Source organism: Polypterus senegalus, chromosome 1 (assembly GCF_016835505.1).
Source record: "Polypterus senegalus isolate Bchr_013 chromosome 1, ASM1683550v1, whole genome shotgun sequence".
Lineage (NCBI taxonomy): Eukaryota > Metazoa > Chordata > Cladistia > Polypteriformes > Polypteridae > Polypterus > Polypterus senegalus.
In genome coordinates, this window is record NC_053154.1 from 68,907,120 (window position 1) to 68,932,442 (window position 25,323).

Genomic DNA, 25,323 nt, shown 5'->3' on the forward strand with positions numbered 1-25,323 from the left:
CGACACTCTCTCTGCTGACAGACACACTGCTGATGGCTGTGCCCAAGAGGTCATTAAAGGCCCAACATCCAGACCATGAAAGCATTGAACAGAGTAGGAGCACACACCCCTGATGAACCCCAAAATCAACTGTACTTTAGTGTCCTGTCATACTGACACACAGGTGTATTTTTCAGGGTATTCAGTACAGCAACTTCAGCCTTGTTTCTGAGTCATTATTTGAATAAACTGAAACATGGCGTTAGAAGTCTGTCTTTACGTTTGATATGCATGCCTGCCCCCGTTCAACTGTTTATTTTGAATCCTCAAGTGATTGATCAGTTTGTTTTCTATTCAAGCTTTTAAAGTGACAATAATGCCACCAACATTCCACCATCGACTGCCATTAGACACACGGAGCAGGTAGGTGCAGACTGGGAATCATTTAAACAGAATCGGAGGATTGTACATCAGTAACTGGTCTTAAGAAAAAGAAAGCCTGTGCAGGCTGTCACGTTAAGGACAGTAAGGGCCTGCAATTATCGTTCTTCTACAAAGTGTGATGGCAAGGCTGGCAGTGATTTGACAACTACTCTGAATGTGCTTGAGGACTTCTTGAACCCAGTAGAAAATGTAATTTGTGATTGTTACATTTTTGGATGCTGCAGATGAAATGAATGTCAACGCTTTGATAGCTTTAGTATACTTTTAAGGGAAAAAGCTACTATATCTGATTAGGGTGCATTAAAAAATGAGCTGACATGTGTTTTGGGATTGGGCATGGCATCACTGATGAGAGCACACATCAGCGCTTACTGAAGGAGCAGCCGTTGACAGTGAGTGATGCTATTGAGACATACAGAGCAGCTGAACTGACAGATATGAAACTGAAATCCATAGGATGGCGAGGGCACTCATTAACAGCATGAGTTTACTAAAACCATCAAATAAGCCGGCTTATACCATGCATGCTGTGTGTTCTGGGCAAAGTCATACAGAGGGGAGAGAAAAATGATGGCTAATAAGGAAACAGGGTCAATTGTGTTGTAGCAGATCACTTTGTTTGGGTGAGTTTGACAAGTGAAAGAAATCAACATGAATGGAATTTCCACTCCATTGACAGGGCTGATGCCTCAATGGGCAGTGATCAGGATAGGGAGCTCTTTGCAAATGAATGCATTGGCTTAGTTCAGCCCAGAGGGGGAAAAAAACAAGGTCTGTGTCCTTACTGAGGAACAGTTAATCTCAGCAGTGCCAGTTAGACTCTCATGCCATACATAATGGTGGGAGCTTTAAAGGTAAAACAAGCTTTCCATCTAAAAAACATACTGCCACCAAGCAGCACTTACGTGGAACTCTTTACAGTTCAGCTCACAACCTCAGAGGGTCTGTTTCAAGCAGCAGCACAATGTGTGGCGAGGGGCGCAAACTGGAGTCTGAAATTATGAATGCTGAGCTGCCAGCTTTTCTTAGCCTGGCACAACATGTGAGTGCCTTGGCCTTATTTACTTTGATATTCCAGCTGACTGGAGAGTTGTGAATGATCCCGGCAAGTTGTTGAGCAGAGGGGCACTTGTATAATGTGTATAACGGGTCAGTTGAATCAGTGCTAGGGATTGACCAATTTAAGTTCAGCCAGACCTATACACGGTACACCCACAAACAGACTAGTGTCCAGAGCTGGAAAAGGCAGACGGTCATATAGCGAGACCACCAAGCGGATTAGTAATATGATGACTGTCAAGAGAACTAACAAGCTGTGTATTTGTATTTATCCCAAACGTATGTCAATCGGGCTCATTGAAGGTCACCTATACAATCCAACATGAAAAGCACATAGAGATAACCAAATGTGCACAAAATCATATGTGCCGTGTCACACACTGAACGTTTGAGCTATAAACACGTCCGCAGTGTGCGATCACATCTACTGCTTTCTGCACCCAAGTATAAGCCAGCCTATATTGTACAATGTGGGGCCTCAGATGAGGAGGAAGGTCCCGTCATTACTCTGGAAACAGAACAAAAAGCTTCAACTTAGACTCTCTGAAGTGCGCATCCATCACCAGAGGCCTGCAAGCAGACTCAGAGAAGACAAGGAATGTAGTGGAAATGCCAACACTATCTCTTATATATATATTTCTCTTCTGGTTTGCTCTGCTTCCTCACCGCCGAAGTGAAAGGTCACATGGTCAGGCTAGATATAGGGTGGTGACGTGACATCAATGGGGTCATGAGAGAGGAGCTGGGAACGCAGTAGTCCGAAGAAGGAATAGGAATCGAGAAAAGCAGCGTGGAGGTGTATGGGAGGCTGCAAGCAGCATGGGAAAGGGTGTGGAAGAGGAGGAATAGGGATCGAGAAATGCCATGTGGGCTGCGTGTGGGGGGACCGGGTTTGAAGAGGAAGCAGGACGAACCAGAGAAGAAATATATATATATATATATATATATATATATATATATATATATATATATATATATATATATATATATATATATATATATAAGTGACGAGTTGCAGAAGTGCCATCTTTTATATATATTTCTCTTCTGGTTCGTCCTGCTTCCTCACCACCGAAGGAGAATGTCACATGGTCAGGCTAGATATAGGGCGATGATGTGACACCAATGGGGTCATGAGAGAGGAGTGGGGAACACGGTAGCCTGAAGGAGGAATAGGAATCAAGAAAAGTGGCGTGGGGGTGTATGGGAGGCCACAGGCAGCATGGGGAAGGGTGTGGAAGAGGAGGAATAGGGATCGAGAAATGCAGTGTGGGCTACGTGTGGGGGGACCAGGAACCAGAAGAGAAATATATATGAGACTTTCTCACCATTTTCCGTTCCTATTCTTACACCGCCGTATGCTATGGCGGGCGTCGGCTAGTCTAACATTAAAGCAATTAAAAAGTCAAAAAAATGTTTGGTTATATCGTAAAAACTGTTGAGTATAAACGAGAGACGTTATGCTCAGACTATGTAATGCACTAGTGAGACATATCTAGAGTACTGTGTGTAGTTCTGTTCAACACGTTACAAAAAAAACAGCCATGCAGATGGAGAACAACCAACAGCTTCCCAGGACTTAAAGACATGGCCTACTGTGACAGACTCGGAGAGTTAAACCTGTTTAGTCTCGAGCACAGGCCTGATCCAAGTCTTCAAAATTCTCAGAAGCATTGATAAAGTCGATCCAGCAGAATTCTTTTGACTAAATGACAAATCACATGCTCGAAGAAATGTTCTTGTCTGAGTTGTTAATCTGCACACCTAAACGCAAGACCACATGTCTTGCTAGGAGAGTCCTATAAATAATCCCCACTGGAGCAAATAATTTGCACAATTTATAGTAAAAGGTAAGTGTTTTATCTTGGTAGAGTAATATATGTATTGCTCTACTTTCCCCTATTGTATTATTAATATGCAGCCTTAGAATGCCTAAACTCACAGACTTACCACTGTTTATAAGATATTATTTTATATAACTTCTCCCCACCTTCCCTTCTATATCTATAACCTCAGGCAATTAGATGTAGTAAAAAGACAAGCAGGAGTTAAGTTACACATGAAATAATGTATTACTGATAATATTCATAAATAATAACAAAATGCAAAGTACATTTGAATATTGGCAACCATACAACCTGATAAAATGGTGATGTGTAATTCAGGTGGCACACAGACTTGCAGTTACTTAAAATGTCTCTAGTTAAGGCATCGTTGGTGCTCAGCTTTCAGCCACATGTCTGTTCAATATGGCTGCTGAGCTGTGCTCTTCATTGTGTTGTCTTCATCATCACAAGTTAGCAAGAGAGATGCTTCTTCATCATATGTTGGTTAGAGAGAGAGAATGTGGTTGAGCAAGCAAATTTATACGTTTTCTGTCCAACACCTCCAGCCAATCCAGACAGCCATATCTCAGACCAATGGGAGAAATAGTACATTTTAACACCTGCAACCCCCCAAGACCATGTGTTAAGCTAACCTGGCTTTGTGTGGGGGATGAGACAAAGACTTTAGCAAAGAAATACTCATCAAACTGGTTTAAGAGAGCCCCTTTACCACATTAGCTATTTTCATATGCTTTCAGCAAAGATGTTTTCAATCAAGTCACTGCTATGTATGGAAAGATCCTCACCTAGACATTGTGCAAATATAGCTGAACTACATAAATTTCATAGTTTTAATTTTGCATAGTACCAGGAATGCAATGCATCATTACAAGGCATTGTGTAAACAACTTCAGTTATTTTTTTAAGACTTGCTCAAAGTGGACGTTGTGCTATGCTGGACTGGCTGGTCACTTACACACAAAGAATAGTGGTCACCTACACTCATGGTTTCCTCTGTAGTGCTGTTCCCTAGACAGTTTGACGCCTGCAGGTTCACCCCTTGTTCAAGCAGATTGTCTCCAGTTTTCTGGGTGCCCACCCACATCACAGATCTACTGTACTGTGCTGTATTGAAACTCTACACTAGTCTGCTGTGGACTAGCACTACAACCAGGGCTAGTCCTGCTCTGGCTCTTGGTCCTGCTGGAATTGCCCCAACTCCCATGACCCACTATAGGAATATGCTGGTTCTGAAAATGAATGTTAATTCTGATTAGTTAAACGCGCTAAACAGTACATTTACAGTAGCAAAGATGTCAGCAACCCAACCTGGAGTGTCTCTCTATTATAAAAGGAGATCCTGAGACAAGACTTTCCGTGAGATAAATTCAGGTCCCGCAAGATGAGATTTTTTTCCAGGAGAATTTGACAAGTCCCACCCTCCTCTCAAACATTCACAACCACGCCCACGGTCCAATCACTTCTCATTCATGTGAATGCTATTGTCAGACACAGTTCCTGCGCTCTCATCTCCAAGCGGGATCGAAAATAGAAGACAAAGTAGAACATCGTAAAGAGGTTCAAAAACGTTGGTGCGATACACATGCAGTGCAGGTTAGAGATAATGGAAGTACGAAAATTCGAAAGTTTAAAAAAAATGATAGTTTTACATTATTAGTTATTATACAACTTCAAGTCATGGGGTATGTCAGATTTGCCAACCACAGTTGTTAATCTTATCGCCAAACCGCGTCAAATTAAACAACTGAAAATCACTGAGCTAGTCACATTTACCGACATTCCAGCACAGTCATGCTCGCCCCTTTTTTTCAAAGCTAATAACAGAGTCAGCGCCGTATGAAGGTTTTACACGTATTACAAATTCAGCCACAGTCTCTCCCCTTTTTTCTTTTCTTTTTTCTCTTCTGTTGTGGTATGTAAAACACAAGTAAAACATAAAACACAAGACATCAAACAGAACCTCTCTTCTTTATGTGAGGTCCAAAACACGACATCTCTTATTCCTCATCAGCTGAGTGCAGTTGTCAGCTCTCATGCCCACAGGACACTGCATTACGACCAAAGACAAAATAAAACAGACTGGTTGGAGTGAGTTGCTGGGTACATCACATTACACGACTGGATCCACTGGGCAGTCTTAAAAATAAAGGTGCCAGAGCAGTTCTTCAGAGCGATGCCATATAGGAACCAGTTTTGGTTCCCAAAAGACCTATCCACATGAAGATGCCAGGCAGAAATTTTAATTATTTAGATCCATAACGGGTCCCATACAATAAATAACCATGAATGGATGGAAACGTATTCATAAAATACCAGTAGGTTTATGGTTTTAAAAGGATTCTTGCTGCATACAATAACACATGCTAAGTCCAAGTTTTCTTAATCTGCTAGTGTCCTGCTAGGTGGCCTATCAAACATTAAAAATGTATTTTTCTTTTATATATTATAACATTTTACAAAGAACCAATGTCACATGCAAAGAACGTTTCCCAGAATGAAATAGTACCTTGCTAAGCAATGGAGCTTTGATGACCCTCACAACCCTGTAAAGAACCATATAGTGCCATTAACACTAGAATTCCTGAAGCCTATGAAAAAATTCATAGTCCCGGCCCACTTTAAATTCCTTCGCACCTCTCCATCAGCGTCTGTTGTTTTGTAAATGTGTCAATCAGCACAAGCAGCCTGCTATCCCATTCCCTGCCTTGACGGAGCTCAGCTCTGGGTAAACGTTCCTGCAGCTCAAGCCAAGGCTCCTTATTTGCATGTGAGGTGCCTGGGGTTGAATAGGGTAAATAATACAGTGTATGCTTATTTGGAATACATTCATGTCATGTGTGTTCTGTGTCTACAAAGATCTGGGTAAGTGTAGGATGAAATGAAATCCAAGAAATGCTGAGCACATACCTAAAGCAGAAACTTTTTCCATGTTATACTGATAATGACTTGAGGTTTATAATGTGTGAAGACTTTGATCGTATGTATCTCCATTCTGCCTTTGTCCAGTCTGATAGCCGTCACGGGACATTGTATCTTTCACTGCCGGTACAACAAATAGTTCTGAAGAGGCATCAGCCACAGCGCTGCTCTTGTGAAAAGAATGGAGGCAAATGCCATCAACTCAGAGAGTGAGAGGCAAGTTCATTGTACCACGTGAACATCACTGAGAGAAGAAAACTGAATAATAAAAAAACAAGTGCTAACTTTTACAAGTAGACAATATTTACACCGGGTGTTACAGACACAAATCAGATGTATAGTTGTCATTATATTGTAGAAATAATAATAATAATAGCAGCTCACTACTCAAAACGCGGAGTGCCCAGTCTCGAATCTGGGACCTTTGGGTTATAAGGCAGCAGTTCTTAACTCTGCACCATTCGAGAACACGTGTATACTCCCGGTCAAGCTCTAGTTTTTAACTCATTGACAGCCACGTGTAAATCAAATGCTTTTTTTTTCTTTGGTTATATTCTTGAATAAAAGCGTACGTGTTTATTTGATATTTAGACTAAAGTCTTCATACATTATACACTTCACGTCATTATTAGTATAACATGGAAAGTTTCTGCTATAGGTATCTGTTCAGCATTTCTCACATTTCCTTTCATCCTACACTTCCCTAGAGCTTTGTGGACACAGAACACACATGAAATGCACGTATTCCAAATAACAATACACTGTATTATTTACCCAATACAACTCCAGGCAGCTCACACACAGATGAGGAGCTTAAGCTGGGAGAGCTTTTTGCCCAAGTTGAGCTCCGGCAAGATATGGAATGGGACAGCAGGCTGTTTGTGCTGATCGACACATTTACAAAACAACAGACGCTGATGGAGAGGTGCAAAGGGATTTAAGGTGGGCCGGGATTATGAGTTTTTTCATAGGCTTCAGGAATTCTAATGTTAAATAACCATTATGTTTAAGAGTGGAGCGCACGAGCTTGCTACGTTTATATAAATGAAGGATATAACTGAGCAATCACTGGAAAACACTCCACTGACCTTGGGGATGTGGGAGGAATACCATGCAGACACGGAGAGAACACATAATCTCCACATTGGGCAATGACCGGGCATAGGAGCCCTGGATGCGGTATCTGTGGGATGTCTACAACTACCTACTGCACTACTATATCACCCCAATACAAGGAAAAAAATGGCAAGTGTTAAGATAGAGATATAATAGGTGATTTTTACAAATAATGATATTTGCAATTTACCTGCAATGCCTGGCTGTAGTTTTTGTGGAAATTGTTTCAGCATTTATTTTTAGTGCGTGCCCCTAATCATCCTGAACAAACTGCGTCATAACAGTAAGGCGCTCTTTAGGTCTCCTCGGTTTCAAAACTGGTTATGTGGTAACAGGACAAGTGTGATTTGCAGTATTTGTTCTGCAATGCTACAACGCCTTATGTGCCTGACATTCCCTAGATCACAGATTACACTGTGCATGGTGATGAAAAGATTAGTACTATTACATATTTATTTTCTTTAATTTACAGTTTATACTTTCATTACTATTCTGTAATTATGAAGTTGGTTTATTGGGTTCTGCTGGAGACCTAAAGTAAGCCCACTGCTTGCCGGCTCCCCCTAGTGGTGCTCACGTTACCTGCACTGATAACCAAGTGCAAGAGAGAAAAGCCAAGGTACTGAAAATGAGCACACTCCCAGGCAATTCTTGGGATTTGGCCTTACTCTACAATTATGCTTGTAATGATGTGTCTCAAAATGTGTGAAAATTAAATGAATTCTCACCTTACACATATGGCCATTGCGCTTCTTTGGACATGAGGGAACATAATTTTTCAGAATTCAAAGTTAATCTAAAGTATTACATTGATTATGATATTATCTTCGTTTTGATGTTGTAATTGCAGTGTATGTATCTTCATCTCCCTGGCACAACAGTAATCCTTCATTATCTATTTTAACTACAGAAGCTCCCTTTGTAATCACTGTGACGGGCTGACAGATTTTAAAGTGTTAACGAAAGAAAAATTTACATTTTCACACAGAGCCGTATTTCAAGGCAAGAAGGCCGGTATAATGAGAGAATTTACACTAGAAAAGGATGTATCCTTTAGAATCAAGTTTCCCATTAGGCAGTTGATAGCCCAGTTCCGTGTAATTGGAGCTACTGAAATAGCTTCATATGGCACCCTGAATTATGGGAAGTGTGATCAGGCCCTGGGCAGTCGTCAGCCTTTGTCTTCTCTCCTGGGAGCAGTAGAAGCACATAAGGATTCTGCAATCGTAGGACAGGACAGGTAGTATTGTGATGCCTGGCTAATTTGAAATAAGCTTTATAAATAGTCTAATTTTGACTGGACACCTTCTGAACGGCAGCAACTGATTGGCTGTTCTTGGTTACCTGTAGCTGATCATTTGACTCTTAAAAGAATGAAATCAGAAATGGTAAATTGCTCAAAGTCATTGAAGTTTAGCAAGAAGGAGGACAGCTGTAGCCTAAGTTGGGGGTTATAATGCTACACTTGTCCGTCCATCCATCTTCAAACTCACAGAGAGGAGTACAAGTCACTGCTGCTCAAACCAAAGTATGGAGCACTGGGCACAAGACACAAGTGAATCTTAGATAAGCTGTAAGTTAATTACAGCTGTGAATATATCAGGAATGCATAAATATTCCTTCATTTTTTTAACTCATTTGTTTTCATCATATATTGATGATGGCATCATCAGTATTGATTTTTAAGTTGCTTTTTTATGGGCCCTGCCATTTTGTGTGTCTGGTGCTTATGGACATTGTCATGTTGTGCTTCCAGTCACCTTGATGCTTTGTGGCTGTTAGATACATGGTGTACTTGAATTATATGGCCAAACATTTGTGGACACCTGACTGACAATCACACCAATATCAGCTTGTTGGACATCCTAATGCAAAACCATGGACATCATATAATTAATAGTCCCCTTTGTGGCTATAACAAGGTCCACTCTCCTGGGAAGGCTCTCCACAAAATTGTGGAGTGTGTCTGTGGGAGTCTGTGCCCATTCATCCAAAAAAGCATTTGTGAGGTCAGGTACTGATGTTGGATGAGAAGACCTGGCTTGCAATCGGTGGTCCAGTCCAGTTCATCTCAAAGGTGTTCAATAGGGTGGAGGTCAGGGTTCTGTGCAGGCCACTTGAGTTCCCCCATCAAACTCATCAAACCCTGCGTTTATGGAGCTGGCTTTGGACACAGAGGCACAGTCATGCTGGAACAGAAAACGGCATTCCACAAACTCTTGTCACAATGTTGAAAGTGCAGTTCTCTAAAATGTCTTTTTATGCTGTTGTATTAACAGTACCCTTCACTGAGACCAAGAGGTCGAGTCCAAACCCTGAAACACAGCTCCAGGCCATTATCCCTCCTCTACCAAACTTTAAAGTAAGTGCTATATGAAGGTAGCATTCTCCTGGTGTCTGCCAAGCCCAGATTCATCTATTAGGCTACCACATAGTTTAGCGTGATTTATCACTCCAGAGAACACATTTTCACTGCTCCAGAGTCCAATGGCAGCATGCTGTGCATCACTCGACCCTTGGCATTGCACATAGTCATTGTAGGCTTGTGTGCAGCTGCTTGGACATGGAAGTCCATTTTACAAAGCTCCCAATACACAGTTTCCTGTGCTGAGGTTACTTCCAGAGGCAGTCTGGAACTCTGTTGTGAGTGATGTACCAGAGGGTATGCAATTTATATTTATTATCAATAGTAATAATAATTCTGTTACATCCATATAGCAATGATAATAGTAATCATTTTGTTACATCCATGTAGCACTTTCTCACTCTCAGTACTCAAAGCACTTTACATAGTGAGTGGGGAGCCACATCATCTACCACTATTGTGTAGCATCCCCCTAGATGATGCAATGGCAGCCATTTTTGTGCCAGTACGCTCACCACACATGAACTTTTAGGTAGTGAAGTGGTGAGAGAGAGATAGCCAATTACAGAAGGGGAATGATTAGGGGGCCAGAATGACTAGGCCATGAAGGGCAGTTTAGTGTGGACATTGGGATACACCCTGCTTTTTGCTAAGGATGCTCAGGGATCTTTTATGGCCTCAGAGAGTCTCATTGAAGGATGGTGCCATGTTTAGATCACAGTGCCCCTGTCACTGCACTGGAGCATTGGGATCCACATTGACACCACAGGGTAAGTGCACCCTGCTGGCATCACCAACACCTCTTCCAGCAGCAGCCCAAGCTTTTTCCTAGATGGTCTCCCATCCAAGTAATGGCCAGCCCGAAACATGCTTAGCTTCAGGTGGATTACCTCTTCTGAAGTGCAAGTGGTATGGCTGCTGGCACATCATTATGTTGTGCACATTAGCTTGGTGGCCTCACTCTGTGAATTTGCATGTTCTACCACTTCATGGCTGAGCTGTTGTTGCTCTGAGACGCTTTCACAAATAATTGCACCCCCAGTTGACTGAGGCAGATCTAGCTGAGTAGAAGTTTCACATACTGACTGGTGGCAAAGGTAACGTACTGTGACTGCCACGTTTAAAGTCACTGAGCTCTTCAGTATGAGCCACTCTACTGCCAGTGATTGTCAATGGAGACTGCATGGCCATATTTTTCAGTTTATTCACCAGTTAACAAATGGGAACAGCTGAAGCACCGGAGCTCAAAAATTTTTTATCCACAAACATTTGGCCATATAGTGTGTCATGTTGTTATATAAGATGGCCACACAGCTAAAAACAGTGTCTAAACTTAGTGGAAAATGGCACTAACACTAGTGTGCTGAAAAACAAATCACATTGCATTGTTGGCCTCTAATGGAGGACTCTGGAGTACTGACTTGACAATCCTTTGGTTCAGTCTGAAAAGCAAAATAAACAAATTGATTCATTGAACTCACCTTTACAATTGTCCGAGAGGACTTTTATAAAAGATTTTGTTAGTCATGGCAAATCATTTTTGAAGTTTATTTCTTTCAATATAATACACCTAAAAGTATAGAGGTGTTGTTTTTGATAGGAAAATAACAATAAAACATTTTTCTAATATTATTATATTTATTATAATGCATTGGAAGCATGCTGCATGTGGTAAAAGTACTTTTACAAGTAATGTCCTAGAAAAATCAAAAACCTTGACATCCATTATGGCACTGAAACCATCGTGCGTGTTGCTGTGTTTTACTTGTTACTATGAAGGCACCTCTCCGCACTGCCATTCTTGTGGTTGCTACCTGTTACATCTTAGCTAATGTCCCTTTGTCTTGCAGAATGTTTACTATACAAGCAGCCAGCAGTTTCATGTTGGTGTCTTGAGTCCTACCATCGATGATGATGACAACAAGTGCCTGGTCGATGTCAACAGTAGGCCAAGACTGATTGAGTGCAGCTATGCCAAAGCAAAGAGAATGAAGCTCAACTGGTTGTTTACTCAGGTAACTAATGCATGTAATCCCCCCACAAATAACGATTCCCTGTTTTCTTTTGTATTTGTTAATTTATTAAGACATCAGGACATTTGGTGTCACATAAAGAAATACATGTTCCATTATAAACTGTGAAATTACGTAATTACATATAACATGCATGGGTTTGCTGGTACTAACGTGAGTATTTTTATTTACTGCATACACAAGCTGTGTTAGCATTAGATGATGAATGTAGTCTTGAGTAAGATTTTATGGAAGACTGCTTCACCATAGCTATTTCTTTACTGCTTTGAGAAAGTGCAATTAATATTATAATTTACTCTTAAAATGTAGAAATATTGCTTAAATATAATTAAGGGTATGTAAGCCTGACAAAGACTAGAATCAGCTGATCTCCTGAAAATTGTAAAACTGTCCGGTCGTGTTGAGGTGGTGCAGTGGGTAGCATTGTGGCACTTGGATTGCGGATTGATTGCTGGCTGGGGTCCCTTCTCTGTGCTGTTTGCTTGTTATCCACACAATCACAGTTGTGTTAGATCAATACTAAAATTCCGACTTCAAGTATCGATACCCGCAAATTCACGCACCACCATGCACTGCCACACAATTGCGAGCCTCCCTGCTACACCACACTCTGCAAGGGGCAGGAGAAGGGTCTCTAGCACATTTATATAAATAAGTACTTTTGAAAGGCAGGTGGGGGGGTGCCTCTTGTGACTCAAGCAAGTTGTAAGTCAAAAGAGTGTTATTGAAATTCCCATTGTGTTAATAAACAATTGATGGCGAGATATTTGAAAACCACTGTGTACTACCACTCCTAAAATGAACACAGTGCTGATACCAAACTGTTTTAAAAATGGGGGTTTTTGGTACCTTTTCAGTATCAGTATAAAACGCATTCCTAGTTCACAGCATTCAGAAGACACACGTTTGGCCACCTGGCATTCAAATACACTTAGTAGTCCCTGTCTTCAACTAAACTCATGCTTGTTTAAAATCAATCATTTAGCTGCAATTAAAATTTGAACTTGCCTTGGCCTGAGAGAGGCCTATTTTAGGTAACTTTGGATAAATATAAAAAGTATAGGTAATACTTACCATATCTCTCCAGATACACCGTATTTACGCGTGTACCACGCGCACATTTTTTCCTGAAAATTAGCATTAGAAAATCAGGTGAGCGTCATACACGAGGAAATGTAATTCTGTAATGTTTACTTCTTCTGCTTGGGCTCTCTCTCGCTCGCACACTCGCTCTCTCTCTCGCTCTCTCTAAATGCTTCCTATATAATCACAACGCGCAGCGTACACGGGGCAAAATGATTTTCACGATTTTCTTTGTAAAAATTAGGGTGTGCATCTTACACGAGGGCGCTTGGTACACAAGTAAAAATGGTACATAAAGAAAAGTACATCTAAAATTGAAACGATTCTGGGTAAAATAATTTTTCAAGATTCCCTACGGAGGTCCAATGAATACCACTGTTGCCTCAGCGCTAGTTGTAATGCCCTGAGTTGCCTGCAGCCTGGGCATCTTCTTGAACCCGGGACCTTGATAGCCATGATTGGGATAGACTTATGCAATGAGGACTTGGACCAACAAGGTTGATGCAAATGTGCAAAGTGCATTCCAAAGAAGCAGTGTCTAAGTAAATAAAGTGCAATGCAGTTCTTCTTTATATGAATAAATAAGCCACAATAAAAAACAGTGAGCATTATGGAGGTTAAAAGCCATAAATAAAGTGGGTTAAAATCAAGAATTAAATACCAAGTCAGGATCAGTTATTTCAAGCCACAAGTTCTTAGTGCATCCTTCCTGAAACCCACCTCTTCTGCTCATCCATTGGGTCTACTCAGCTGATTGAGATGAGATACTGGCAAACATGGTCAACCATCTTATGTCCATCTCATATCCTTGCCACTATTGATCAGGCTCCGTAGGGATCCCCATGAGCCCTGCCTCCTTGTTCCCACCACCACCCATCTGTATCTGTGGGACATTACTGCAGCAATCAACCTCACCTGCTCCTATCCAGTGGTCAGCAATGAGCAACTCTACCTCCAGAGTGCCCCACATGGAGCTTCCCTAACATTAGAACTATCTTGACAAGAACAGGCCATTCAGCCCAACAAAGCTCACCAGTCCTAACCACTTATTTCTTCCAAAAAACATCAAGTCGAGTTTCCAACTGTGTCCCCGTGTTCTTGATGAACTCATTTTAAAATATCAGTCTCGATCCACTGTACTTATACCCATCAGAATTATTTCATTCATGTCACCTCTTAATCTTCTTTTGTTTAAACTGTATAGGCTCAACTCTTTTAATCTTTCCTCATAGCTCAACCCCTATAGCCCTGGAATCAGCCTAGTCGCTCTTCTCTGGACCTTTTCTAGCGCTGCTATGTCCTTTTTGTAGCCTGGAGACCAAAACTGTACACAGTACTCAAAATGAGGCCTCATCAGTGCATTATAAAGGTTGAGCAGAACCTCCTTGGAGTTGTACTCCTCATATCAGGGCACTATGTAACTTAATATTCTGTTTGCCTTTTTAATGGCTTCTGAACACTGTCTGGCAGTTGATAGTGTCAACTCCACTACAACTCCTAAATTCTTATCATGTACTCTCGATTTTCAGACTTCCCATTGTGTATTCAAACCTAACATTTTTACTTCCTACATTTATGACTTTGCATTAACTTACATTAAATTTCATCTGCCATAAATTCAGCTCTGCCTTGAACTGGACATTCTCTGTCTGTCTCTGTGCCTCTCATTGTCTCTTTTTTGATTTTGATGTCCATTCCTTAACATTTAGATTCATTTTATTTCCATTGATTGCAGGTGTGCCAAATTTCCCATAGAGCAACTTCCTAATTAGATCTGCACACCTACACTCACAAAGTCTGCACAGCCTCACTGTTTTTAAAGAAATCTCGCACAGACACAGATCTCTAACATGCCATACTCCCACTGATGTGTTTGAATACCCACCCCAGCCCTTGTCTGTGTGTACTTACTATTTTTGTTCCATGTTCTCACCAGTTTTCTCTGGAGTTTCTGTCTTATTTCCACCTACTATATCATATATTGTCTGACTGATTTTGATTATTTTAATTGGTTCATGTCCGGGGTTATTCTCTGCCATGCCTTAATGGTACTTGGATCCTCACAACACTGCAGTGGGGAACAAGGTTTAGAAAATGGATGCAGTTCAAAGTTCATTTAAGAGAATTCTGACTATATAGGTAGTTATCCCTAATTAGCCCTAACTAGACATTTACTAGTAAGCCTAACCGGCTTCATGAATACCATTATTTGAAAGATGGTAAAATTCCATGCATTAATTCTAGATGTAGTACAGCGGTGTAGGTGGGTTGCACTGCTATCTCACGGTTGGGTTTGAATACTGTCTTTGGTTACTACCTGTGTGGAGTTTGTATGTTCTCCATATATGAATGTGTCTTTTGTTTTTGGGATATTATGGTTGTTTCCCATGCTTGCTAAGACTTTTGGCTACTCAGCGCTGGCCCAGTGTGAGTGAGGATAAGTAAATGCATACCTGTGCCCTGTTATGTGAATTTCCCCTTGTATGTGAATTTCCCCTTTTATGTGAATTTCCCCTTGAGATTAATAAAGTATCTATCTATCTATCTATCTATCTATCTATCTATCTATCTATCTATCTATCTATCTATCTATCTATCTATCTATCTATCTATCTATCTATCTATCTATCTGTTCAGGCTTGAGCGCAGTGTTTGCAGGACAGGCACAAGCCACCCATGATATTACAAACGAGTGGATTTATTTAAAATCTGAGTAATATGCCAATACATCTTTTTCTTCTTTTTTCAGTTGCTCCCATTTAGGGGTCCCCACAGCAGACCATCTGTCTCTATCTATGCCTGTCTTTTACATCATTTTCTGCCACACCAACTGCCTCCCTCACCACATCCATAAACCTTCTCTTTGGCCTTACTTTTTTCTTCCAGAGGAGGCTGGGCGGTCTCATGGTCTAGAACCCCTGCAGATTTTATTTTTTCTCCAGCCGCCTGGAGTTTTTTTTTGTTTTTTCTGTCCTCCCTGGCCATTGGGGCCTTCCTTTTATTCTACGTTAATGAGCTTTGTCTTATTTTAATTCTTATTTATTTTGTCTTTTTTCTCTTTCTTTATCATGTAAAGCACTTTGAGCTACATCATTTGTATGAAAATGTGCTATAGAAATAAATGTTTTTTGTTGTTGTTGTTCATGCATGGCAGTTCCATCCTCAACATTCTTTTCCCAATGTACCCCTCATCTCTCCTCTGCACGTGCCCAAGCCATCTCAATCAAGCCTCTCTCATTTGGTTGCCAAACTGTCATACCTGTGTTGTCCTCCTGTCTTTTCGTCAGTGCCACCATCTCCAAACTATACAACACAGCTGGTCTCACTACCGTTTTATAGACCTTCCCTTTCACTCTTATCGTTACTCTTCTCAAATCTCAAATCACTCCTGCCACTCTTCTCTGCCCAGTCCACCCTGTCTGCATTCTCTTTTTCACCACTCTACCACACTCTCCAATGCTTTGGGCTGTTGAACCCAAGTTTTTAAATTTGTCTACCTTCACCACCTCTACTCCTTGTAGTCATACCTTCCATCACCTTCCCTCTCATTTACACACATGTTCTCCATCTTACTCCTAACCAATTTCCATTCCCCTTCTCTCCAGTGTGTATCTCCACCTCTTCAGGTTCTTTTCAACCTGTTGTCTACTCTCACTACAGATCACAATGTCATCTGCAAACATCGTAGTCCATGGAGACTCCTGTTTGACCTCATCTGCCAACCTGTCCATCCCTGTTCCTTGATGTAATCCAACTTTCACCTTGAACCAGGCTGTCATTCCTACTACACATCACACCACAGTCACACTGTCCTCATACATGTCCTGTACCACCCTCACATACTTTTTTGCTACTACTGGCTTCCTCATACAGTACCATCACTCCTCTCCTGGCACACAGTCATACACTTTCTGTAATTTCACAAACACAGTTCAATTCCTTCTGATCTTCTCTGTACTTCTCCATCAACACCCTTAAAACAAACATCACATCTGTAGTACTCTTTCATGGCATGAAACCATATTGCCACTCACAGGTCTCTACAGCCTAGCATCCATCACTCTCTCCCATATCTTCATGGTGTGGCTAATCAAGATTTTGTTAAACAATCTAGTTGGAAAGTCTACTGCCATCTCACCTAAACATCTCCATCCCTCCTCTACAATATCGTCCACAAAAACTGCTTTTCCACTTTTAATCCTCGTCATAGCTTCTGTCACTTCAGCCTTGCTGATCCCTGGTACTACACTCTCTCTCATCTCCTATATTCATAAGTCGTTCACATTACTCCTTTCACCTTTTAAACACACTCTCCCTGCTTATCAGCAAATTTCCATCTGCATTCCTTATCACCCTGACCTGCAGCACGTCCTTCCCTGCTCGGTCCCTCTGCCTGGCCAGTCGGTTCAAGTGGTTTTCTCCTTCTTTTGTGTCCAGCTTCTCATATAGCTCAGCTTTTTCTGAACCTTCGCCGCATCTCTTTGTACACCTGTCTGCTTTTGTCAACTCTCTGGTTATTGCAATTGTTTTTCACTAACCTCTTCCTCTTTATGCTTTCCTGTACTCCCTAATTCCACCATCAAATCTCTTTGTCTTCCTTCCTTTGTCCAGATGTCACACCAAGCACCTTCCTAGCTCTCTTACCACTTCAGCTGTGGTGTTCCAATCATCTATCATGTCTTCACCACCACTGAGCACCTGTCTCAGTTCCTCTCTAAATTTCACACAATAGTCTTCCTCTTTCAGCTTCCAGCACCTGATCCTTGGTTCTGTTTTCACTTTCTTCCTCTTTTTCACCTCGCAATTCATCCTGCATGCCGCCAATTAATGCTGTCTAGCTACAGTATCCCCTGCCACCACCTTACAGTCTCTAATCTTGTTCACATTGCATCTCCTACATAGGACATTGTCTACCTGTGTGCACTTTGCTCCACTCTTATATGTCACCCTGTGTTCCTACTTCTTCTAAAAATACGTATTCATCTCCATTTCCATTCTTTTCGCAAAGTCAGCCACCATCTGTTCTTTAACATTTCTCTCCTTAATGTCATACGTGCCCATCACCTTCACATCACCACTGTCCCCCTCTTCAATGTGCCCATTAAAATCCACTCCAATCACGACTCTTTCTTCTTTGGGTATACTCTGCACCATTTTGTGTAACTCACTCCACAAATTTTCTTTCTCCTCCATCTCGCACCCCACTTTGCGGGGGGTATACACTGATGACATTTAACATTATCTCTTTGATTTCCACCTTCATGCTCATCACTCTGTCAGACATTCTCTTCACCCCAAAACACTCCTAACATACTCTTCCTTCACAACTATCCCTACACCATTTCTCTTCACGTCCACACCATGGTACAGTTTGCACCCGCCTCTGATGCTTCTGGCCTTACTCCCTTTCTGCTTGATCTCCTGTACACACAGTACATCTACCTTTCTCCACTCTATCATTTCGACCAGCTCTCTCCCTTTACCAATCATAGTGCCAACAATCAAAGTTCTGACTCTCAACTCCACACTTTTTCCCTTCCTTCTCATGCATCGTCTTTTCCCATCTTGTGCTCCTTTGCCTTCTTTGCCCAGCAGTAGCATAGCTTACGGCGATACCCTACTGGAGAGCAGCACCAGTGGGGGGTCAATGGTAACCCAGATCTTGACTGATCCAGTATGGATGTTCTGTTTCACATCCACACGTTTGATTTGGCACAGGTTTTATGCGAAATGCCCTTCCTGACACAACCCTCCCCTTACCCAGGTTTGGGACCGGCACTAAGACGGCACTGGCTTGTGCGACCCCAGTGGCCAGGTTAACATTCAAATATATGACTTATTAAAAAAACAAAAAAAACGAATACTGCAAGAGTACATTTTCTCCACTTACAGTATGCTGCATAGTATTAAAATAAGAAGTAGGAGTTAATTTTGGACGTTGCTAGATTAGATGATGATAATAAGAGGTGACAGAGACAGATGGCGCATTAGAAATGGAGCAGCTTTTTCAAAAATCCGTAGCAGGAACAAATACGGTTTTTGCAGCTGTTGAGTGTTAACGAGTCAAAAGCAGGTGACAGTTGTACTGAATGTGTACTTGTGTTTGTTTAATGCCAGCTTCTATGTGACTGTAATGTAAGGGGAAATAAAAATCATTTCTGGGTGAAAATTAGTTCCACTTTCAAAATGGAAACCTTCAGTTAATAAAGATGATAATGAGCTAATCTGATTACTTTTACTAATTAAAATGCAGTTTGGAAAGGTAAAAGTTACCATGAGTTTTGAGACAAACAAAGTACGAGTGTGCTGCACTGGCATGTCAGATGGTCTTGTAGGAATGAACACATTCTGAGAAATTTCTATGTGCACAAGTGCAGCACATGTTTCACCCTTAAAAGTGATGCACTAGCATTTCGAATCCAATGATTAATACTTGGTATCCTTTTCATAATGAAATGCACCAACGGTACATTTTCAAGAAAAATTGTTAACTTCATTTAAATAAATTCTACTGTTAATAATTAAACATGGGTGGTACGCAGTGTTGCAGTGGTAGCACTGCTGCCTTACAGTAAGGAGGTTAGGGTTAGGGCTCCCTGCCTGGAGGTTGCATGTTCTCCCTGTGTCTAAATGGGTTTCCTCAGGGTGCTCTGGATTCCTTCCAAAGGCATGCAAGTTGGGTGGATTGGGAATACTAAATTGGGGATTGTTCCTTCCATTTGCCCAGTACTTGTTGGGATAGGCTTCAGCTGTCCCGTAACCTTGCCCTGGTGAACCGGTAAGAAATGGATGGAAAGTGTAACAAACATATTTACAAATACACTATACACTGTATAGGGCATACAATCCACCCAGCTGTATATTTCTAGAACATAGCTCATGCCTTATAAGAAAGTCAATAATATTAAAGGCACTCCAGTAGACCCCCGTGACCCTATTCAGGACTAAGCAGGTTAGAAAACGCCTGACTGACTGACTACGGAACAGTCTACAGTGGATCTGAAGGAAGGAAAGAAAGAAAATTCAAAACACATGTGTCATTAATATAAATCAGAAAAAGTAACGGTCTAAGGGCAGACCCCTGAGGGACTCCACTGATGACCTCACATCACACAGAGCATTCTCCTCTTACTTCTGTCTTTATCTACTTGTAAAAGAAAAGCTGCTTTCTTACTCGTACTGTAACTCACTTTCTCTATTTTCTGTATGTACTGTACACATTTTTTCGACACAGGTAAATCAAAAAGTAAAGGCAACCTGAAAATCACACAGCCACTGCAATGAATAGAAGCTAACACAATACAACACGCTCACAATGACTTATGGGTAGTCTGAACACGCTCAGTGCAGTGCACTGCTGCTAGCCTGGCTTATGCCAAAATCAAATGAGCATGGACACTCCACTGTGGGATTACACCATTGTTGAATAATGTGCTGTAGTGAGATTCATTTGGGCAGAGGCAGTGAAACCTGCTGAAATTCACTTTTTTAAGTATGCGTCTCTGTCATTCACTTTTGTATATTAGATAACCTGTATGTACTGTAACCACAAGGGGGTGCCAGGGAGCCACAAACTACAGACCTAGCAATACATCACATGTTAAGAGAATAACCCATCCATTCATTAACCAACCCGCTATATCCTAACTACAGGGTCACGGGGGTCTGCTGGAGCCAGTCCCAGCCCACAGCAGGGCACATACACACACACACACCCACACACCAAGGACAATTTAGAATCGTCAATGCACCTAACCTGCATGTCTTTGGACTGTGGGGGGAAACCGGAGCACCCGGAGGAAACCCACACAGACGCAAGGCAGCAGCACTACCCAATGCGCCAAATTATTATTCCCTAATGCATCTTCAAAGACCTTCTCCCAGAATTGTGCCACAAGTACACAATAAATCAAACACAAATCACACAATTCTTCCCCCTTCTCTCCTCCAGTTGAGTGTTTCCCACTGCCTCCCAACTCTGACTCCTCTTTATGTGGCTCCCTTTTAAGCAGGACCTGGGAGTGTTTCTGGTGCCATGTCACATCCTCCAGGAAATACTTCTGGGTCATAAGAAAAATAGGGAGATCCTCCCCCGACAGAACCTGACAGTTCGCATATGAGGACCACTGCTGCCTAGCATACGGTTGAATGGAACAACTCCCGTTTCCCAATTATTGCTTGTCCGTTCATTATATACCGCCAGCTGGAAAAAAAGTTATTTCTTCGCCCCGCTGGCCAATATGTATTCATGTCGCTCTGTCCTCCTGTCCAGGTAGCATATATTTCCCCGTCTCACCCAGGATGCCCTTTCTTCTCCTAAAATACACAGTGAAGTTTACAAAATAAATGTTTTCCACAGAATGGTTAAATCTAGGATGTCCCGCTGTAGCCACACTGCATGTCTGAATGAAACCTTTAATAGAAATGGCAAAAAAACATTACTTTTACATACTTAACATACTCACAGAATTCAGAACTTCTCAGTGTTGCTTCTTAACTAATCTGATGCCAACTTAGTGCTTTGTTCAACAGTTAACAGATGCTGTTTATTGGCTCCCAATATTTAACAGTAATGAGCCAGAAAGATATTAAGTGCAAGTAACTCATTTCCAGTAGAAATTGTCACCATGATCAGCAGATATGTGTGGGTCATTCTCATTTAATTTTGCTTTTTAGCTTGTGGACAGTATGGTGGCACAGCAATTTTAATGTTTCTACCTCACTGCTCCACAGGCCTGGGCCGCCATTAATGTGGCGCTTTCCCGTTTTTCCCCCTTTTCCACATTGATTTCCTTCAGGCTATTGTTTCCTCCTTCACACTGAAGATGTGTTTTCAGGTTAACTGGTATCTTTAAATTATCAGCCAGACTGAGTGTATCTGTGGATATGGCCTTCCAGGAGTAACTCCTGCCTTGTGCCTGATACTGTCAGGACAGGCTATAGCTTCCTGTGGCCCTGTAATGGATTACACAGTTTCAGAACGTGGATGGATATTTAATTCATAGTCAGCATTAGTGCTGGATTATTTTAGGCCAAGCGAGTATATATCTAATGTCCATGGTGGAGCTGAAAGAGGCAGTAGTGCCCACTTGTGATCCTTGTGGACCACAGGCTACAGGTTTTTTTAACTGGTATCTTCAACTGAGGTCCATCCCTTTTGTTCATTGGTTTTCATCAAGGCTATTTTAAGTTAGGCCAGGATATCACATAAAACACATCTGCCTAAATTTGTTAATTAAACGTATTTGGACATAATAAATAGCGTTTATTAAAGAGCTTCAACATATAGGATATATTCTATCAATATCAAACCATTCCAAAGAACATTAAAGTGCATCAAATGCAAACAACTCCTCAGTGATTATTAAGAAGGATCCTGCCTATTAAAATAAAGCTTGACAACACTGTAAACAGCCATCGAAAAGAAGGGGTCTTTGAATTGGTTACTTTTCGGCCTTGGCCGCTTAAGCCCCTGAATTCTGAATGTAGTGTGAGAGAGTAAAGCCCGAGATGAAGCTCTGCAGCATTCTAACTTGATAAATAGTTCTGACAGATTTGGTTATCATTTTGTTACTTTGTTTCCTAATCTGAGTCATCGAAACATTGAAATTTCACAGTCAAGCCAGAAATACATAAGGTCAATTAAACCCAATACATGTTTAATAAAAGATGTGTTGTAATATAAGAATTAATATAAAATTAATCTAACATAAAATAGTATCACGATAACACAATAACAAACTAATTTCAAGTTTCAAGGCATTTAAATAAAAATATCATAGAGAAAAAAAAAGTCACTGTAGGATTTGAATCGGCCAAGAGACTGAATGCTCTGGCGCTGTCCGTGGTTTTTATCCTTTTAGCTCAAGGTGGACAGTTCATAGCACTTCCATTGTGAAGAAAAGCCAACAAATCAGGAGATAAGCAACAACACTTTGATTCTCTTTTCTGGAGCACTGCAGTTCCACTCACATTCAAGCCTCACCCAGCACCCACTGCAAAAGCACATTTTTATATTACAGGAAGTAGAAGCAATAGCTGCCCAGGTAAGTAATATGAAACTCTGGCCCCTTCATCTGCTACTCTGTCTCAGTCTGTTCGGATGTTTCACTTGCTCTGAACCAGTAGTTGGCACTGGTGGTCCACCGATTTGGTTCTGAATGGTCAAAGGATGGCACTGGCACTACACAAGGATGTACACTACACAAACAAGGATGGCACTACACAAACTGTAGCACACCAGAAAAACAAAAACCCACTGGTGCCCCAAGGGTTATAATTTTGAGTTCCATAGTAGTCTGTCTTGTCCATATGGTCCTAGAGAGCAGCTATACTAAATTTGGTCCAGATTGGTCAAAGGGTTTAGGATGGTCTAGGGAAGAGACAGACAGACATTTTATTTTTTGGCTGTAGATTACAAAGTTATTATGATGCATCATATAAAATGTCTTACAATTGTGCTACTCCTTAAATGAAATTCTTTAAAAGCTGGTGTGCTAGTTAAGATTAAGTAAAGCCAATTTTTCATTTACTCATTTATTGTACCCAATCTGGCCAGTTTAGTGTCACAGGGGTCAGCCTATTCCAGAAAAAGTGGTCACAAGGCTGGAATCAAAACACCCACCCACACACACACAGTAACACTCACAGGGGGCCAATTTAGAATCTCCATTTAACCCAATGCATATGTCTATGGGATGTGGAAGGATGGCTGGAGTCTTTTTCTTCTTCTTTTGGCTGTTCCTACAAGGGGTCTCCACAGAGGATCATCTGTTCCCATCTCTTCCTGTCCTCTTCATTTTGTTCTGTCACTCCCACCACCTGCATGTCCCGGATGGCCGAAGCACCTAGAGAACAATACATGTGTTTTTATGTGAAAATGGTTTAAATCAATTGTGTGCATTGTAAAGCTGAACCCAGAGTGAGTGGCCAATCATTAGCTCAACACCCTGGAAAATTACATCTTGCCTTGTGTTACAAGACAAGCGTTTGAGGTCAATAATGAGTGAACTGGAAATCACGACTGACATTTTTATACCCCCAAACTACTCAGTCTTCACTGGGCCTGCTAGTGCAGTCGGTCATGGGCCACTGGTTTGGCTTGTTTTTCTCTCATGTTTTGCCCTGGTGTGTAGCATCCAAAAAAAAAAAAAAATTCGGTAAGCCAGTGACAGATGAAATGCTTGCATTACTTAAAAACAGTTATTAATGGAGGTTAAACCTTGCTGTTATGGTTGGCCACAGATTAACATGTACTGTCATTACCTGTTCTTACTCCATGCAGTATGATGTCTTTTAACTTTTTGAATATTTTTATGACAGCATAAAACACATTGCAGGTTTCATTACCTGTCGTGTCAACTGTGAAGTTTGCATTTAAATCAAACTACAATTCATTACATTATTTTTCCTCACATGGACCAACTTTTTGGAATTTTAATTTTATTGCAATCATTCCATACAAATCAATCAATTTTTACAAAAAGTAAGATTGAGAACAAGTCGACCCCCACCCCGAGAGAGACAGCATGGCCAACGGAGTAAAACTTAAGGCTTGTAAACACACCTAAATTGATAAGTTTGATAAGCCAATAGAGATGAATGGAGAAGAAAAAGAAATACAGAAATAATTGCTTCCTCTGTGCTTTAAGAGCTTATTCTAAAATATTACTGATTAGATCCTGCCATATTTTGAAAAAAGTCTGCACAGATCCTCTAATTGAGTATTTGATTTTTTCCAATTTTAAATAATATAACACATCAGTTTCCCACTGACTTAAAAGAGGAGAGGTTGGGTTCTTCCAGTTTAGCAGAATAAGTCTGCGTGCCAACAGTGTAGTGAATGCAATCACAATTTGTTTGTCCTTCTCCACTTTAAGCCCCTCTGGAAGAACCCCAAACACAGCTGTTAATGGGTTAGCAGGGCTTGTGAGTCCAAGGCTGTTTGAAAGGTAGAATGTAATTGAAATTGTAATTAAAAAGTTTTGTCCAGAATGATGTTAATTTGGTGCAGGCCCCGAACATGTGACCCAGTGAGGCTGGGGCTTGGTTGCAACGTTCGCAGGTTGGATCATGCCCTGGAAATATTTTGGAGAGTTTTAGTCGAGACAGATGTGCTCGATATATAATTTTGAGTTGTATAATTGTATGCTTTGCGCATATGGAGCTTGAGTGAATTCTCTGCATTGCTATTTTCTGAACGAGTGGGGCAGTGGTAGCGCTGCTGCCTCGCAGTTAGGAGACCCGGGTTCGCTTCCTGGGTTCTCCCTGCATGGAGTTTGCATGTTCTCCCCGTGTCTGCGTGGGTTTCCTCCGGGTGCTCCGGTTTCCTCCCACAATCCAAAGACATGCAGGTTCGGTGGATTGATGATTCTAAATTGGCCCTAGTGTGTGCTTGGTGTGTGGGTGTGTTTGTGTGTGTCCTGCGGTGGGTTGGCACCCTGCCCGGGATTGGTTCCTGCCTCCTGCCCTGTGTTGG

The 25,323-nt window shown here is 41.4% G+C and overlaps 1 protein-coding gene across 1 annotated transcript in view; it reads left to right on the forward strand.

Moving 5' to 3' along the window:
* The window catches only part of LOC120527094 (polypeptide N-acetylgalactosaminyltransferase 18), a 776,032-nt gene that overhangs the window by 721,594 nt on the left and 29,115 nt on the right, over window positions 1-25,323 (forward strand). Inside the window, exon 10 of the mRNA XM_039750177.1 lies at window positions 11,580-11,744. Coding sequence (XP_039606111.1) covers window positions 11,580-11,744 — 165 coding nt within the window. The remainder of the gene's footprint in view (window positions 1-11,579; window positions 11,745-25,323) is intronic.